Genomic DNA, 17,168 nt, shown 5'->3' on the forward strand with positions numbered 1-17,168 from the left:
CAAAATATGAATGCAACACGCTATATTGTAGATTAAGCACTTTCCCAAAGAAAACCATTAAAAAGAAAAAGTTTGCATTGAAAAACAATAGAAAAGCAGCGCAGTGGAATGTTAAAAATGCATTCTGTGTGAACGGCCCTTTAGAATATCCTGCTGTTTGTAGTGATTGAAATACTGATGAGCTTGCAGTTTGTTCACATACATTAGTTTTTCTTCTTTTAAGAGGTGATCTAAATTTCCGTGGTATAAAACGGATGGAAAAGAGACAGGCTTGCCCTCCAGGTCTCCGCACCAGCTACCTGACTGAAAACTATTAGTTGTTCCATTCTGAATTCTAAGTTTGTGTTAAGGTCCACTCACACCAAGGATAAATATAAAGATATAGTTCTAAAAATCAGTCCACACTAAAAGTATAATGATAATAGCACAAAGAAGCTGTATTGTTAGAATCACTTTCAGAATGACTTTTTCCAGCTGGTAAATGATAAAAACAGGGACAGCCAATCCGAACCCACCAGACTTTAAATAGCTCAAGCATTTAAAGGGGAAGACAACAAAATTGCAGTGTGTGCTTATACTAATCACAACAGTATTGTCTGCTGGTTTGGACGCTAATATAGTTGTCGCTCTTGGTGTGAAAAGGGACTATACTCTCTCTCTCTCTAGCTGTTTTGTTTCTGTTGTGTTCTGGTAGAGTAAAATAAGGTCAGATCTGAAACACAGCTGTGTGTTTAAACTTTGACCTGCTTTTTGCTACTGATGTGCATTGCATCTGTGTTTGTTTGCATGTATTTTTACAGGTTTTCGTAAAATAAACCTGATTAGGTAGAGGCAGGTTTAGACTGGTTTTCCAATCTGATGTTCTAGCAGGCAACAGAATGCGATGCTGATTTGTCATTAGACAGTTAAACCACACTTATTTACTTCTATGAGTTTTTGGTGTAAAGTTTGAAGAGTTGTCAAGTCACTTGACACTGTACTAGGGAGGATACAAACGTACACGTAGTAAGTTTAATTTGTATATCAACTACCACGTCAAAGAGAGAATGTGGCTAAGTACAGTGTAGACTGATGGTGTCACTTCCTGAAGTCAAATGTGTCTGAGGTTTTTCCACACCCACTTATACGCAGTACATTAGCTACATTATGTTCATGTTGCTTTGCACGTAGCCTGAACTCAACAAAGAGGCTCTTCAAGTCACCTATAACGAGAGAGAGAGAGAGAGAGAGAGAGAGAGAGAGAGAGAGAGAGAGAGAGAGAGAGAGAGAATGGTCTTTTCTTTTTTTGTGAACCAGTTGTGACTAAATTTAAAAAAGTGAAAGTTTGAAAGGAATATTGATGTGTTTAATAAATGTAAATGTTTTGCAAATGAGCATGTGCTGTAGTAACCGAATGAATGAATGAATGAATGAATGAATGAATGAATGAATGAATGAATGAATGAATGAATGAATGAATGAATTTGTATCACTCTGTATCCTCTTTTTTCTTCTTTCTCTTATAAGGGGTGCACTCACACTAATGAAAATGTCACTGCTATACGGTATTCATCTGTATGTTTTTTAAATACTTTTAATCAACAAGGCTTCATTGAATTGACCTAAATGTTATTATTTGTAATACAAATCTTTTGCAACATAAATGCAGTCCTTTTGAACTTTCCAGTTATCAAAGAATCCTTAAAAATGGATTTATGGTCAAAAAACCAAGAAGCATAAGAGTTTTCAACGACGATGATGATGATGATGATGATAATAATAATAATAATAATAATAATAATAATAATAATAATAATAATAATAATAATAATTGTTTCTTGATCAAATCAGCATATTAGAATGATTTCTGAAGGGTCAAGATGGGATGAATGATGCTTAAAATTAAAAAATGCTCCCTTGACACTGCCAAGCATGCCGCTTCTCAGTGAAGTTTCTATCATTTAAACTGTCAAAAGATTTGACCAATCTTTGACTTTTAGACCCTCTCTTGGTTAAACAACTTGTTTCTATACAATTTGCAAGTTAGAGTTCACCAAACTTGAACTTTAGCACAGAAAAATGAGTATCCTATACCAGCCATTTCCCAACTTCTTTGGTCTGCTTAACCCCTTTGACCTGAAATATTTACTTAAAGTTCCCCTTGAGATTATAAATTCACAACTCTTTGATGTCGGATAATGGTCACATGACATGCAGGCAGGGTCGCATTAAAACTATATAGCGCCCCTGGGCTTTACCTTGAGGGGCCCATCATCCTCCAGAACTATTACCTGCATTCTTCTTAGTCACAAAGTAAAATATTTTTGCTAAATAAAATATTGCAGGAATAAATACCATTATCAAAAACATCCAAACTTATAGGTCTGTCATAAAATATAAATATCACTGCATAATCTACATATTGGTACATTGTCCAAACTATTTGCACAGACTACTTAAAATACTTAGAACTAACTGCTTACACCAGCTTAGTCTTCAAATCAGCCTTTTTTATTATTTTTATAAATGCAATAAAGCTTTCATACAAAATTTCATTTATAATTTCATACTAAACATTATTATAAAATGCATAATACTGATAATGTAATCAGATCATTGGGACTAATTTTTAATATTTCCTTAAGCTTTTTTTATTTAATAACTAAAATGGTATTCCGCATTTGCGCACTCTAGTGTTGAATGTGATAATTGTGCAGTAAAGACATCAATGCCTTTCTTACTGTTGTGTAAGTGAGAGAGAGAGTAGCCAATGACATTGGGAACAAAAGAAAGTGTTCATTCTCTTGAGTGTAATGAGAGCGAAAACATACAACCTCTTGGTTAGTTTAACTGCACCAATAAAGCCACTGGAGAAAACATTCAAAGACACTGTGGAGGTGCTGCATACGCATTTAAATTTGAAGCCATTGCTAACCATGGAGCGCTTTTGCTTTCATAAGCGCTATCAACAAAAGTCAGAATCAGTATCTATCGCAGTACGTGGCCGAGCTTAGGAGGCTTGCAGAGCACTGCCAATTCAGAGAAGGGTTGTCTGATGCGCTCAGAGTAGGGTTGAAATGATTCATCGAGTAACTCGAGTTAATCGAATTTTAAAAAATCCTCGAGGCAAAATCATCTGCCTTGACACGTCCTTTAGTCCATTTAACTACACACAGATGTTGCAAAAAGACATTTTTTGTGTAAGGACTCGGAGTGTGACAGTTCAGTGGGTAAAAATCCTAAAAATTTCCGGGTGGATGAGAGAAATCATAATGTGTTGATTTGAATAAAGACAGGGAACTCTAATTTCACGGTAAAACGCAATGAATGCGTGTCATTTTTTAACTTTCGTTTTCAGCTCATGTCGAGATCAAAGACAGCAATGCGAGAGAGAGTGGCATCAGCACTGGTAATATCATTTAGTCTCCCTATTTTTAAATGAAGACAACTGTGTGTTGAGCTTTAGGATGCGACGCTCAACATTTAATTTTCATTTGCGGCAGTGACGCAAGGAGATACGAGCAACTCCAAACCTGAATGCGATGGAGTTTGCAGCTTTGCACATGGATCACCGATCGTCATTGTGATGTGTGTGAAATCTTTAATGAGACTTTATATACTTAATAATATCTTCGAAATACACCATTAAAATGTTCTCAAAAGCAACGCAAGGCACAACAAACACCAGAAGCTGTGTGTTTGTGATGAGCAGCGCTCGTGCTTTCAGAGCTGCATGCTTTCATTGATTTGTGTAAATTAAATATCACACTTTAATCATATTTATAGCTACTAACTTAATAAAACAAGCTGTGTTACAGTGATGAATGATTAGCTCAAAATGTAGATCTGTAACCTATGTGTGATGTACTTTATCTAAACACATTTGCTCACGCTCCAGCGGTTAGCCTACTCCTCCGTGTAATATAGCTATAAGTTGTCAACCCTGGTTTAGGTTAAGAAATATAATTTCACCAAATACGTTTTTTTTTTTTTTAAAGCAAACTATTTCAGCGTAGCTAATATGTGAGGATAACATTGCGCTTAACACTGAGGATTTGACGTGATCCTCATTGGGTACGGGTGGATGGTTTGTTTTTAGCAGCTGGTTCGGTAACGTTAGAGCTAATCCGCGCATCTCATTTCAAGTTAACCTGTCCAATATTCTTACAAAAGCCACAAAGCTTTCAGAAGACAGTAAAGGCTTATGTCATGCCTGAGCTGAAGCAGAAACACAGCATAAATACAATATTTTTAGGCATTATTGTTATTTATATTACTATTATTTTGGTTTATTGGTTGGTTGGTAGGTTTAGTTTAGTTTACTTTTTTTAAGTAATTTGAAATAGATTTTTATATAATATGGTAATTGTATGTATGGTAAATTGTTTAGTTTTAGTTATTAATGTATGCAATTTCAGCAACTTAAATTTTCTAAAAAGAAAACAAATTAAATTGTTAATTTAAGATACGCATCTTATTTTCTTATATATTTAGTATTGCTCTTTAATTAAAAAAAAGTAATTATTATCAGATTATTTGATAGATTAACTACTAGATTAATCGATTACAAAAATAATCGATAGCTGTAGCACTTGCTCAGAGAGAGGCTTCTTACTGAGAGAGAACTTTGACGCAACCACTATAAATCGACACCTCTATGCTAGGGGTGCACCGATCCGACTTTTTCAGTCCCGATACCGATACCGATGCCTGGGCTTTGTGTATCTGTCGATACCAGATACCGATCCGATACTATTGTTAAATTAATAATAAACTGTATATACCTTCCTTGAAGAGACTAAAGGCACCAGACTTTACTAAATAAAGATAATAAGACAAAATAACAGATGTATGCAAAGTGTTGAATTCTTATTTATTTAAAAAACAATTGTGCATTCAAATCTAAAATATAATTTAGGGCTCGACATTAAGCATGCTCCTGTCTCTCCTTCGGATAAGTAAATAGATCATTCATTTGTCGTGCTTGTCCGGGAAAAAAGTTAGGTGTGTGTGTGTGTGTGTGTGTGTGTGTGTGTGTGTTGTAAATATAACTTATTCTGAAGCAATGTTCTGAGTGTTCAATCAGCTTTTAAAATTTTAAATTTGCATATTAGTGATATTTTTCCTTTATAAAGGGCATTTTCCCCTAATCTTATTAAATATGAGCTATGCTTCAGGTTTTATATTATATTCTTAAATTTGATCTATACATTAAATACAAATAAGACACTATAGGGATGTTACCAATCAAATTAAATTATTTACCCAGAAAAATTACTACTGCATTAAATGATGTTATGAGATTTGTATTTTTGAATAAACAAAATAAATGTTGAAAAATATAGGAAACTAAACCACCAGTAGGTGGCAGTAGGTGAGTCTTAATGAGTAAGTCATTGAGTCATTAATTCAAATGATTCATTCAAACGACTGATTCCTTTAATAATGAGACAGTCGTTTACGAACAGGTTATTGAATCTTTGATTCAACCACTGAATCATTCCGAACACGTGAGACATGTTATGGTTCTGCTTTTTGGAACTTTGTTGCTTGGAATCTTTGTTTGGAACTATTTTCGCAGGTGAAATAGAACAAGACCTCAATATTGCATCTAAAATGTAAGTAACTAATGTTAATGATTGTTTATGGAGCTGTCATAGGAAATCAGTGACATTTTCAATCGTGATTGTATTCAGGGAAACAGCACATTTGGTTGTGTGAAGTTGTTTAACTGTATCATATGTTATAAAGATAAAAACGTAACATTTTTAATGTTTACCGCAATTACTATGTGTGAGTGGCGCTTTTTTGATTTCTCCTCAAGATGCGCGAGCATCAACAGCGCGTTGTTACCGTCAGTTCATTACATTAGCATTATCCACTATCAGTCACTTACACTAAATTAATCCTTTGCATCTTGCAAAGTTAGCTGCTGGGCTATATTGTCCACTCCTTTAGTTTTACTGAGCTGCAGGAATGCAGCGTGCTCCTTAACATGGTGTTTCTGGATTAAATTGGTAGTATTATTGCCGACAGATGAACTAGTTGGCGTGGCAAGCATAAAATATCTCTACACATCCGACTCTCTGGCTCGCTCCATGTTGCTTCGAGCACGCGACACACGTGAAGCTGACGAATGACGTAGGGTTCTGCTGCGATTAAAAAACCAACAAAAAAACACCTGGATCGGCCTGTGGATCTGTTCATTTTTCCGATCCCCGATCCAGCTTTGTCGTCAGTATCGCGGCCGATATCCGATCCTAATATCGGATCGGTGCACCCCTACTCTATGCCCCGTAAGACACTCTGTGTGAAGCTGAGAAGCTTGACAGGCTTGTCATAAATTTTGCTGCATTCCCTTAAAAAAAAACCTGAGGATGGAACTTGACAGGATCAGTGCTGTCAATAACATCATACAAGGATTACAAGACCGTTTTGACAAAATCAAACTGAAGTGCACTTCAGTAATGCTCAATACCTACACAGGTGAGAAAATGGTACCTGTGGGAAAACTAAAAGTCAAATGTGAAAACAAAAGGTGCATTTTGGATCTTTATAGGCTGAAAAAGGCTTAGTTGAGCTCAATTAGCAGTCCATGAAAGCCATGCAAGTTACCCCCAAGGTAAACATGTGCTTTATGCAGGACAAACTAGAACAAGTTTTCCAAGATGGCATTGGAACACTGAAACTCATTATTAAAGTAAGACTTACTATTGAGACTGGTGCACAGCCAACATTTCACAAGGTACGTCTTGTACCATGTTCAATACGCCCAAAAGTGTAGGCTGAGCTAAAACGACTAGAAGATCAAGGAATCCTGACTAAAGTAAGCTAAACTGACTGGGCTACAGTTATAGCTCCAATTGTCACAAAGGGTGGTGAGAGTAGTATGTAAGAATCTGTGGTGACTTTAAGGTCATAATTAACCCAGTATTGCAGACAGAACAGTATCCATTGCCTCCCAGTGAGGACATCTTTGCATCACTGCCAGGTGGACAGAATTTTTTTTATATTTTATCTTTACCAGACGTACTTACAAATGGAGATGGGAGAATCTTACAATACCTGAATTGTACCTTACAATAAACCCGGTCTCTTCCGCTGTAACTGTTTTTGCCATGTCATCAGCGCCTTTAGTGTGGCAAAGAGCCATGGATCAAGTTTTGCAGATGATACCTGACTCACCTGGCAAACTTTGAATGCTGCTCTTGAAAGGCTTGCTACGTATGGGCAGAGCAAACAAAAGCAAATGTGAATTTTTCAATGATTCAATTGAATCATTGAAAAGGACAGCCTTCCCAAATCTCCAGATAAAATCAACGCTGTTTTGAATACACCAGAAAATGTGAACCAGTTTTATTCATTTCTTGGAATTGTGAATTACCATCACAAATTCTTGCCAAATCTTTCCACCGTGGTATATTGAATGCATTTCTGCAACAGAAAATCATACGGGTGTGGTCCAAATAGTGTCACAAGGCTTTCAGGACAGCTAAACAAATGATCACTCCTGAGACTGACCCCAGTCTCTCTTTGCATTTAGCGTGCAATGCTTTGCCATACGAAATAGGTGCTGTGTTGTCTCACAAAATGACTGATGGATCTGAGAGGCCAGTAGCATTTGCATCAAGATCCTTGACTGCTGTGGAACGCAAATATGCCCAGATTGATTGGGGGACTTAAGCTCGACTATATGGAGTGAGGAAGTTTAATCAGGATTTGAATGGAAAACACTTCACTCTGATCACTGATCATCGATCTCTAGTGGTTATTTTCAGCCCTAGCAAAAGTGTTCCGATGATGGCAGCAGCACGACTACAGCACCAAATACCATGGCAATGCAGATGGATTGTCACATCTTCCTCAGAGGAACGTAGATGATGTCAAAGATGACACATGTATTTTAAGTTGCTTAAATGGAACATTACCTGTCACAAGTGTTTAAATACAAATGGAGACAATTCAAGATCTGTGAGCAGCTGTCTGTAACACAAGGATGTGGGGTACCCATAGACCATTTTAAAAAATGGACGTCGCAAATTCATTCTCTTCTGCTGAAGTAATTGAAGCCTCCAGATATGCCGCAGACATCTTGCGCAGATTTTACGAACCCGAGCCTGTGCAGCAGAGACCAGAAAGTAGAGATGCAATATCCAAATCCTGCCCACACTCTCGCAGATGTTGAACAATTCATTATGTCAGTGTGAAATGAACAGTTGTGGAAATGTAGAAAATAAAGCTAAAGTTTCAATCTTCTCCCAAAAATCCAGAAAAAAGTGCGTTAGTGCCTCAGTGACAACACTCAGAGAAGCTGTAAATCTCAGCTGTCAATCATGACGTCACCCCTCCCCCCTAATATAGCAATAAATAACTAAAATTAAACTTATTTAAAGAACGAACACTTGAAATGAAATCGTGATAAAAATTGCCTACAATGACAGATACCTATTTTGGGGAAAAATTATTTGAAGTGTAATTTGATTGTTTAGGTTGTCTCGCGTCCATTAAAAAACATGGAGGGCCGGGGGTTTTGACCTACCACCTGGGGGCGATCGAGGTGTGGAGGCTTCAGTTTCTGAGAGTGCTACAGGCTTAGGGGTACAATTGGGATTGTGGGTCTGAAGCAATGTTTGGTGGCCTGGACTAGATTGCCAAATGGAAGATCTGGCTAAAACCTGTTCTGGATGTTAACAGATTCAACAACAGCCACAAGCAGCACGTGAAGCACAAGCTTTAAGATTGTGGAAATTCTCCACCAGTCCCTGACAGTGAATACACATTGACTATGCAGGACCCTTTTTTGACAGAAGTTTCTAGAAGTAGTGGACACACATTCAAAGTGGTCAAAATTCAAAAATGTTACATCTACAATGACTTTTCAGCTGTTTTACACATTGTTTTCCCACACTGGCCAGCGAAAATGTTACAAAGTTTACCTCGGAGGAATTCAAGTCATTCGTGCAATGGAATTAAGCAAACTACATTTGCTCCTTACCAACCTGCAATGGTGCAGGGGTCTGGCTGAACACTTATTCAGTACCTGAAACCTGGAGAGAGAGTGCCACTGCAACAAAAGATTGCAAACTCTATTTTAGCCTTTAGGAAGTCAGCTCACAGGTCAGTCTCCAGCCACACTCTTTATGGGAAGAAGTCTTCATTCATGTCTAGACTTACTTCTAGCTTGCGCCAGCATGTGCAAACCAAGCAGTGTAGCCAAAATCCAAAACGATTTGTACTCAGGACCTTACAAAATGGTCAAGAGTTTGGAAACCTCACAATGCTCGGACAAGTATGCCCTCATTACACCAGAGGCTCCATCAACAGCTTCACAATGACTCACAGTGAATTACAATCACAATCTTTTCCTCAAAATGCCAAATGAAGAAACTTTCTTCTGAGTGTGTTCGTAAACCACCTAACAGGCTGGACACACTTGTATACATGATGCATAAAAAAGTACAAATAAAAAGTTATGTTAAAATTTTAGTCATAATTATTGACATGGTTGAATGTGTTATGTATTGCCATGTTTTGTAGAAAAAAAGAGAAAATTGTTATTCTTGTTAACCATGTGCAACTTGAAGTGAGTATATCAAGGCTGGAGGGGAGTAACTGTTGTGTAATGAGTCGATAACTAAAAAGGTATTCTGCCTCTGTGATAATTGTAAGTGTGCAGTAAAGACGTGTGTGTCTTAAGGCCCTGATATTGCAAGCAAAATCGAAAAACAAACTGATGTGACGAAATTTCGAACAAAATCAAACAAAGTTTGTTTTGGCCTGCAGTTCTTTTTGGGAGTTCGAAACATCTTGCCAAACTTGGTGTTCTCATTTTGATTCTTCTACTGCCAGGTCATTTAGCGAGGTGTATTTATCTACCCAAACCCCAAATGTTGTTGAAGCTCTTTCCTCTTGTGATCATCCTGATGATCTGGTTGACCTTTTTGAGAGTACTTGTACTGATACACTATATTCCGTTGCTCCTCTAAGGGTTCAAATAAATTCAGGCTGGTGAAGAAAGTGCAGCCTTGCTTAAATGATTCTATCCGTACCCTCAGACAAGAGTGTAGGCGAACTGAACGTAGGTGAAGAAGAGACGAACTTCACATTTTTAATGAAATTTTCAAGCGGTGTCTTAAGCCAGTGGTTCCCAAACCTGTCCTGGAGGACCCCCAGCACTGCACATTTAGTATGTTTTCCTCATCAGACACACCTGGTCCAATTCATCAGCTCATTGGTAGACATGGCAAGACCTGACGTGGGTGTGTCTGATTAGGGAGACATACAAAATGTGCAGTGCTGGGGGTCCTCCAGGACAGGTTTGGGAACCACTGTCTTAAGCGGTTTCAGAAAGCTGTTAGGGAGGCACGGTTGAATTACATGTCTGTTTTAATTGCACAAAATTCTCACAGGCCAAAGGTGCTTTTTAGCACAATTAATGCACTTTTAAATATCTCCCCTAGTGCTACATCAGAAGCTTCTATTTGACCTGTGTGATCAATTTTTAACACATTTTATTCATAAAGTTGAGGATATTCGCTCTAATATCTCATCACAGAGTTCTTCATGTCAAGAAATGCCCCCTTGTTATAGTGCTCTTTCACTTTTTCAACCAGAGTCACCCTCACAGCTTTCTGATATTTTAGCTGGCATGAAATCTTCTGTTAGCCCTGCAGATGTTTTGCCTTCACACATTTTTAAGGAGATTTTTTCAGCTCTTAGTCCAGTTGTTATTGCTATCATTAATAGTATGCTAATAAATGGAATGGTACCTACCAAGTTCAAACATGCTACTGTACAGCCTTTGTTGAAAAACCTACTTTAGATCAGCACAACATGAATGACTACAGACCCATTTCCAAATTGTCTTTTATCTCAAAGGTATTGTTAAAAGTTGTCTACTCTCAGATTTCTTCATAACTAAGTGCCTTTAATATTTTTGACACATTCTAGTCCGATTTTAGAGAGCTACATAGTACTGAGTCGGCTTTGTTGAAGGTTTTTAACATCTTACTCACCTGGATGCATGCAGGATCTGGCTGTATTTTAGTTTTATTGGACTTAAGTGCAGCATTTGACACCATTGATCATGATACACAGACTTGAGCATGTAGCTGGGTTTTTGGGGCTCCCTACACTGGGGTCATGGGGGTCCCATTGGTACCTCCTCCCACCCGGAGTGTGGAGCTCCAAGTCGGCTTGGCCTTTGAGATATACCCCCCGGACAGGAATCTTGGTGTAATTTCTGATTCCAGCCTGAGTTTTAATAAGCAGATTAGCGCTGTGGTAAAAAGCAGTTTCTTCCAACTGAGATCTATTGCTAAAATTAAGATGATGCTATCAAAGAAAGACCTTGAAACTGTCATTCATGCATTTATCACTTAAAGCTGGACTATTGTAATTCGTTGTACCTAGGTTTGCCTAATTCAGCTGTAAATCGTTTGCAAATGGTTCAGAACGTAGCAGCCAGACTACTACCTGGCACTAAAAGGCATCAGCACATCACTCCTGTGCTAGCCTCTCTTCATTGGCTACCGGTTAGGTCATGGATTGATTTTAAAATTTAGCTTTCTGCATGGCCTTGCACCTCAGTACAGTGATCTTGTTATGCACAATGCCTCAAGATCCCTTCGCTCTTCGAATCAACTTCTACTTTCTATTCCTTGCTCTCGTTATAAGACTAAAGGTGACCGGGCTTTCTCTGTAGCGGCTTCTCAAATCTTCTCAAATCCCCTCTGTTGCTACTTTTAAAGCTTCCTTAAAAACTCATTTATACTCTTTATGTTTTAACTGATGGTGTAAATGCTTTCCCATGTACCCTCACTGTATATATCTAATGTGTAATTCTGTTTTGATTTTGTTTTAATGCTCTTGTACAGCACTTTGGTGACAACCTTGGTTGTTTTAAATGTGGCATATAAATCAATAAACTAAACATAAAGTTATCCGGAAGTGACACACTGCCAAGATGGCAAAGGCCTATGGTACAAACATATCCACGTTGCTGTGATCATATGCTTTTCTTATGCTTTATTTTAAAAAATGCTTGCTGTTTGTTTTGTTATTGAGAGGAAAGCATTCAGCACATATTTAATCTAAACTAGATGTTCGCCAACAGTATATCGCTGGTCACATATTTGAACTTCATTTGACACCAAAAATATTTCGGCATGGCTATATCAGGACCTTTACTGTTATGTTAGTGTAAAAAGTGTGAGTGTGAGTTTTCTCCAGTGTTTGTAAATCGCACTGCTGTGCTCCTGAAAGTACATTTTAAATTAAAACTTTAACTGTAAAACTGTAAAAATACACTACAAGTAGCTCTTAGACTGAATATCTAAAAAGTATCCTCTGCTGTCTCCCGTCTCTGCAACAGTTTATATAATCTTGTATGTGTCTATTTGGATCACTGCAGTTTTTGTCTCTGTTTTTGTGTGGGCTGGAAAGGACGCCTGTTTGGTGCTACACAAAGCCTGTCAGAATAAATTAATTCAAGGAATGTGACTGGGGGATGAACAAATGGCTTTGAACTCTGATTGGGTGCATGGAACATACAGGAAATACCCTCCTCCTGATGATGGGAATTAGCCTTTATGGCGAACTGGCACATGTAACTTGAATAGTTGAATAGGGCGGCAGTGGCTCAGTGGTTCATGTAGATTGTCTACAAACCAGAAGGTTGGTGGTTCAATCCCCGGTTCCACCTGACCAAGTGTCGAAGTGTCCATGAGCAAGACACCTAACCCCAGCTGCTCCCGACGAGCTGGATGGCGCCTTACATGGCTGACATCGCCGTCGGTGTATGAATGGGTGAATGTGAGGCAAAAATGTAAAGCGCTTTGGATAAAAGCGCTATATAAATGCAGTCCATCCATTTAGTTTGCAGATAATTCAAGAAACATTTTGCAAACTTCAAGTAAGAATTGATAGCAATTGTAAAAAATATATATAACTTAATGTGCACTAAATGATTTATTTATTTAAGTCTTTGTTTAAAGCTACTTTTATCTTGAAATGTTAGCATTAGTTTAGGTTGTGTGCACACAATACTATATGCTATGACATTTTTTTGGAGTTTGTGCTAGATTCATCTGCACTGTTTCAGATTCTCTTAATAGCTCTGTGATGTATTTGTGTCATGTAGGTTATGTTATTATAGGAATCATGGCAAACATCACTAGGTATGTTTGTTTTCTGTGTTTTCTGTTACCATGTTGAGATGGTAAAAAAGAGAACCTCTAGTTTTGTGACGAGAAGGTGACGCTTCTAAATGAGGCCTTTCACAAGATAATTACTACATTGACCAAGCAGTTGGTTTATTTACCAAGAACAACTGGCAATTTCATCCTTGAATGTTCCTACTGTGTGATGCATAGTACAGCTCAGAAATAAATACATATAATAAATAAATACATGTACATAAACTGCTTATTATATTGCAGTTTGTATTTGTGATGGAAAAGAAGGTCATATTCGGCCGCGTGTTTTGTCTGCTTTTTTTAGATTGTTTGAGTCAAGTTAACTGAAAGGAAAACTAGTCTGTTCCTGTTCTGGTCTCTGTAGGTCAGGTTCATTCTGCTGAATAAGTTTTTCACCCTCACACCACCTGATCACATGGCATGTAGTGAAGTTTCCTTCCTCTGAATCGTCTCCTGTGTCCTCGTGCAGCAAGAGTCTCTCTCCTGCTATCTTGCTTTGAAGCAGTCAGTGGTGTGAATGACTGCTGTTGTGCTGCCATCTTGTGGTGAAATATTAAAAGGTTACAAAAAATGAATATATTTTTCTTTTTCAACAAATGGTTGGTGATTTTGATTGTCAATCTCAGGAGGTCAGTTTAAATAATGTTTATATTCTATTTATTTGATAAGATGTTTAATTTTTTTCCAACCCTGTTACACAGGTGATGTGTATGTCTTTGGCTGTATTTGTATTATTTTTTTTATTTAGCTGAAAAAATTAATACAGTTTGAAACTATTTACTTTATATTGACAAATGTTTTAGGATGCCTGCCTTTGCATGCACTTGAACTTTAATGACATCCCTTTCTTAATCTGTAGGGTTTAATATGGATGTAACTCACCCTTCGCAGCTATAACAGCTTCTCTTCTTCTGGGAAGGCTTTCCACAAGGATTAGGAGTGTGTTTATGGGATTTTTTGACCATTTTTCTAGAAAAGCATTTGTGAGCTCAGACACTGATGATGGACGAGACTGTCTCACAGTCTCCGGTCTAATTCGCCCAAAGCTGTTCTGTCAGGTTGAGGTCAGGACTCTCTGCAGGCTGGGCAAGTTCCTCCACACCAAACTCTCTCATTCATTGCTTTATGGACCTTGCTTTGTGCACTCATGTTGGAAAAGGAAGGGGCCATCACCAAACTGTTTCTACAAAATGGGGAGCGTGAAATTGTCCAAAATGTCTTGGTATTCTGAAGCATTAAGAGTTCATTTCACTGGAACTAAGGGGCCAAGCCCAACCCCTGAAAACCAAACACACACCATAATCCCCCCTCCACCTACTTTTATATGAAGTGTGATTCATCATTCCAGAGAACAAGTCTCCACTGCTCTAGAGTCCAGTAGTGTCATGCTTAAAAGCACTGCATCTGACACTTTGCATTGCACTTGGTGATTAAGGCTTGGATGCTGCTACTCAGTCATGAAAACCCATTCCATTAAAGGGTTTCTTCAGTGATTAGCATATGACTTTGTATCAGTAGAAACCCTGGAATATATTCAAATGATTGTGCTTTCCCCCCTCATATCCCCCTGAGACGAGAGATTTATGCATTTTATTTCTGGAAAAATTCCTCTCGTGACGCAAATTGACGATATTTGCGTCATCTTTGGAATGTTTTCCCAGAGGCTAAACACTACAGCCAGCAGAGGGAGCCATTTCCGCATGTTTTCAACTCGCGAATGGGGAATGGGAGATCACACTTACAGCACAGCTTGCAGCTGCAGGCATTCATTTAAACGGAGCTATGAAAACAATGTGAGTGTTTTAACTTCTCAAATTAATTTCTATGAAAGTTAATCTTGCAAAGGCATGAACTGAAAACGCGCCAGACTGAACTCGCGTTGTGAATGTATGCCGCGAGTGTGGTCACGATTACCTCAGCTCACATCACAAGAGCTCATCAGCTCATTTATGACATTAAATGTAATCTGACTCCTAATCTGAGTTAGTGCTGTGAGATTCACGCAGCAATTCAATCGTTATATTGAACAGACACGTTCAGTATTTAATTGTACTTTCTAATCTCAGTCACTGTAATCCAGTAGTGGTGGCTTTCGGGAATGGCCTCACGGGGCAGCGAAGCATTCTGGGAATTGTAGTCTTTCATCCCCATGAGACAAAAGTACATTTTCCGTCTTTTCTCAGTCTAGAAGGCACCAAATTCAAAAATAATTTCACATTTCTACTACATTGATGACACAGTTTAAATACAGATTCATCTTTCCAGTGCTGAAGTACCCCTTTAAGCTCTCTCTGCACTGTTCTTGGGCTGATCTGAAGGCTACATGACGTTTGGTGGTCTGAAGCTATTAAATCTAAAGAAAGTTGGCAACTTCTGTGCACTGCGCCTCTGCGTGGCTGAGTTGTACCCCAATTGCTTCCACTGCGTTATAATACCACTAACAGTTGACTGTAGAATATATAGTAGTGAGGAAGTTTTACAAATGGACTTATTGCACAGGTGGCAACCTATCACAGTACCATGCTTGAATTCACTGAGCTCCTGTTAGCGACCCATTCTTTCACAAATGTTTAGAGAAGCAGCCTCCATGCATAGGTGCTTCATTTTATACACGTGTCCAGGGAAAAAAATGTTACCCAATCTAGTGTCTTATATTTTGTAAATCCGCCCAAATCATCCCAATGGAGGCTAACTATTGGTGGGTGTAAGTAGCTTCGCGTTCAACCTTTTCAGCTGGGCAAAGGGATTTAATTCCAATTCATCTTTGTCTGACTTCATTTTATTATGACATTAAAATTAGGTTCGAATGCCAATTGATTATTTGGTCATTTATATATAATAGTTTAACTACACATTTAATTAATCTGTTTAACCCTTTGTTGAAATTATTCCCGTTCATAATCTACTAGAGATCGTTAATAATTCCAGTAAATCAGAATAAATAAAAATGTAACAATTTATTAACAGCCAGGTAAATGTATATCACCAATTACATTATCAATTCAAAGATAATCCATAGATAACATCAAATACTCTGAAGTACAAAATAAAGTATGGATACCTGAAAATTACATAATGCTGAGTGTCTGGAGACACCCAAGGTTATGGGCTGATCCATATAAAGATTCGGCCCTGATCCTTCTGGAACATCTCCTTAAATACCCAGATCACTGTAATTATAATTAGATTTTGGCCCCTTATTCAGGGTGTCACAAATGGCAATTAGAATTTGTCTGAAAGGTTTCTCAACATCTGTAAAGGAGGCCATTACTGTGTTTGCATACAGGAGGCATCCTGAATTATAGATCTGCAGGAGGTGACCTTTTTAATGGCATATCATTTTTTCTCAACTTATAGAACTTCTTGGAGGTTTGTATTATGGCTGGGAGAATGAGACCATTTACCAGACGCACTAAGACATGTCAAATGAACCTAAACACATATAGTTTTTCATTGTACACACTTAACTTTACGTAGCTTTTGTATGGGTTTTCCTGAAGGGGGAGAAAATGCAAGTACAGAGAGTGTGAGGGTGAGGTGTGAGTGTATCGCTATGGTGTCGTGGGGGGTGGGGGGTGTTCAAATGTTAATCCTTAGGAAAGTCCTTTGTTTCCAGGGCAGACATCCTGGCATCTGCTTTAAATATTTATTTCATGTTCGCTTTATACATAATACTGTACATAGTCACACAAATCAGAGTCTGAACTGTATTTAGATCTGTATTTTATCCTAAATGATTTTTGAATGATAAATGAATGATTTTTTTCTTTTCTCAAACAAACCTGTTTTTTTCCTCTCAACAGGACCAATCAGCAGTATTCTGGTGAATAAGTTTGGTAGTCGACCCATCATGATTGCTGGAGGCTGTCTGTCTGGCACAGGATTAGTCGCCGCGTCCTTCTGTGACACAGTGGAGGGTCTTTACTTCTGTGTGGGAGTTATAGGTGGTAAGTATATTGAATGACACAGATGAAAACAGAGCAAGAGCAATGA

The 17,168-nt window shown here is 38.0% G+C and overlaps 1 protein-coding gene across 2 annotated transcripts in view; it reads left to right on the forward strand.

Annotated features, from left to right (window-relative positions):
- slc16a1b (solute carrier family 16 member 1b) overlaps window positions 1–17,168 on the forward strand; it is a 40,700-nt gene that overhangs the window by 16,465 nt on the left and 7,067 nt on the right. For both annotated transcript variants that reach the window (XM_067413652.1, XM_067413653.1), the window contains exon 3: window positions 16,979–17,122. In XM_067413652.1, the coding sequence (XP_067269753.1) occupies window positions 16,979–17,122 (144 nt within the window). The remainder of the gene's footprint in view (window positions 1–16,978; window positions 17,123–17,168) is intronic.

The sequence above is a fragment of the Pseudorasbora parva genome, chromosome 13 (assembly GCF_024679245.1).
Source record: "Pseudorasbora parva isolate DD20220531a chromosome 13, ASM2467924v1, whole genome shotgun sequence".
In the NCBI taxonomy this organism is placed as follows: domain Eukaryota; kingdom Metazoa; phylum Chordata; class Actinopteri; order Cypriniformes; family Gobionidae; genus Pseudorasbora; species Pseudorasbora parva.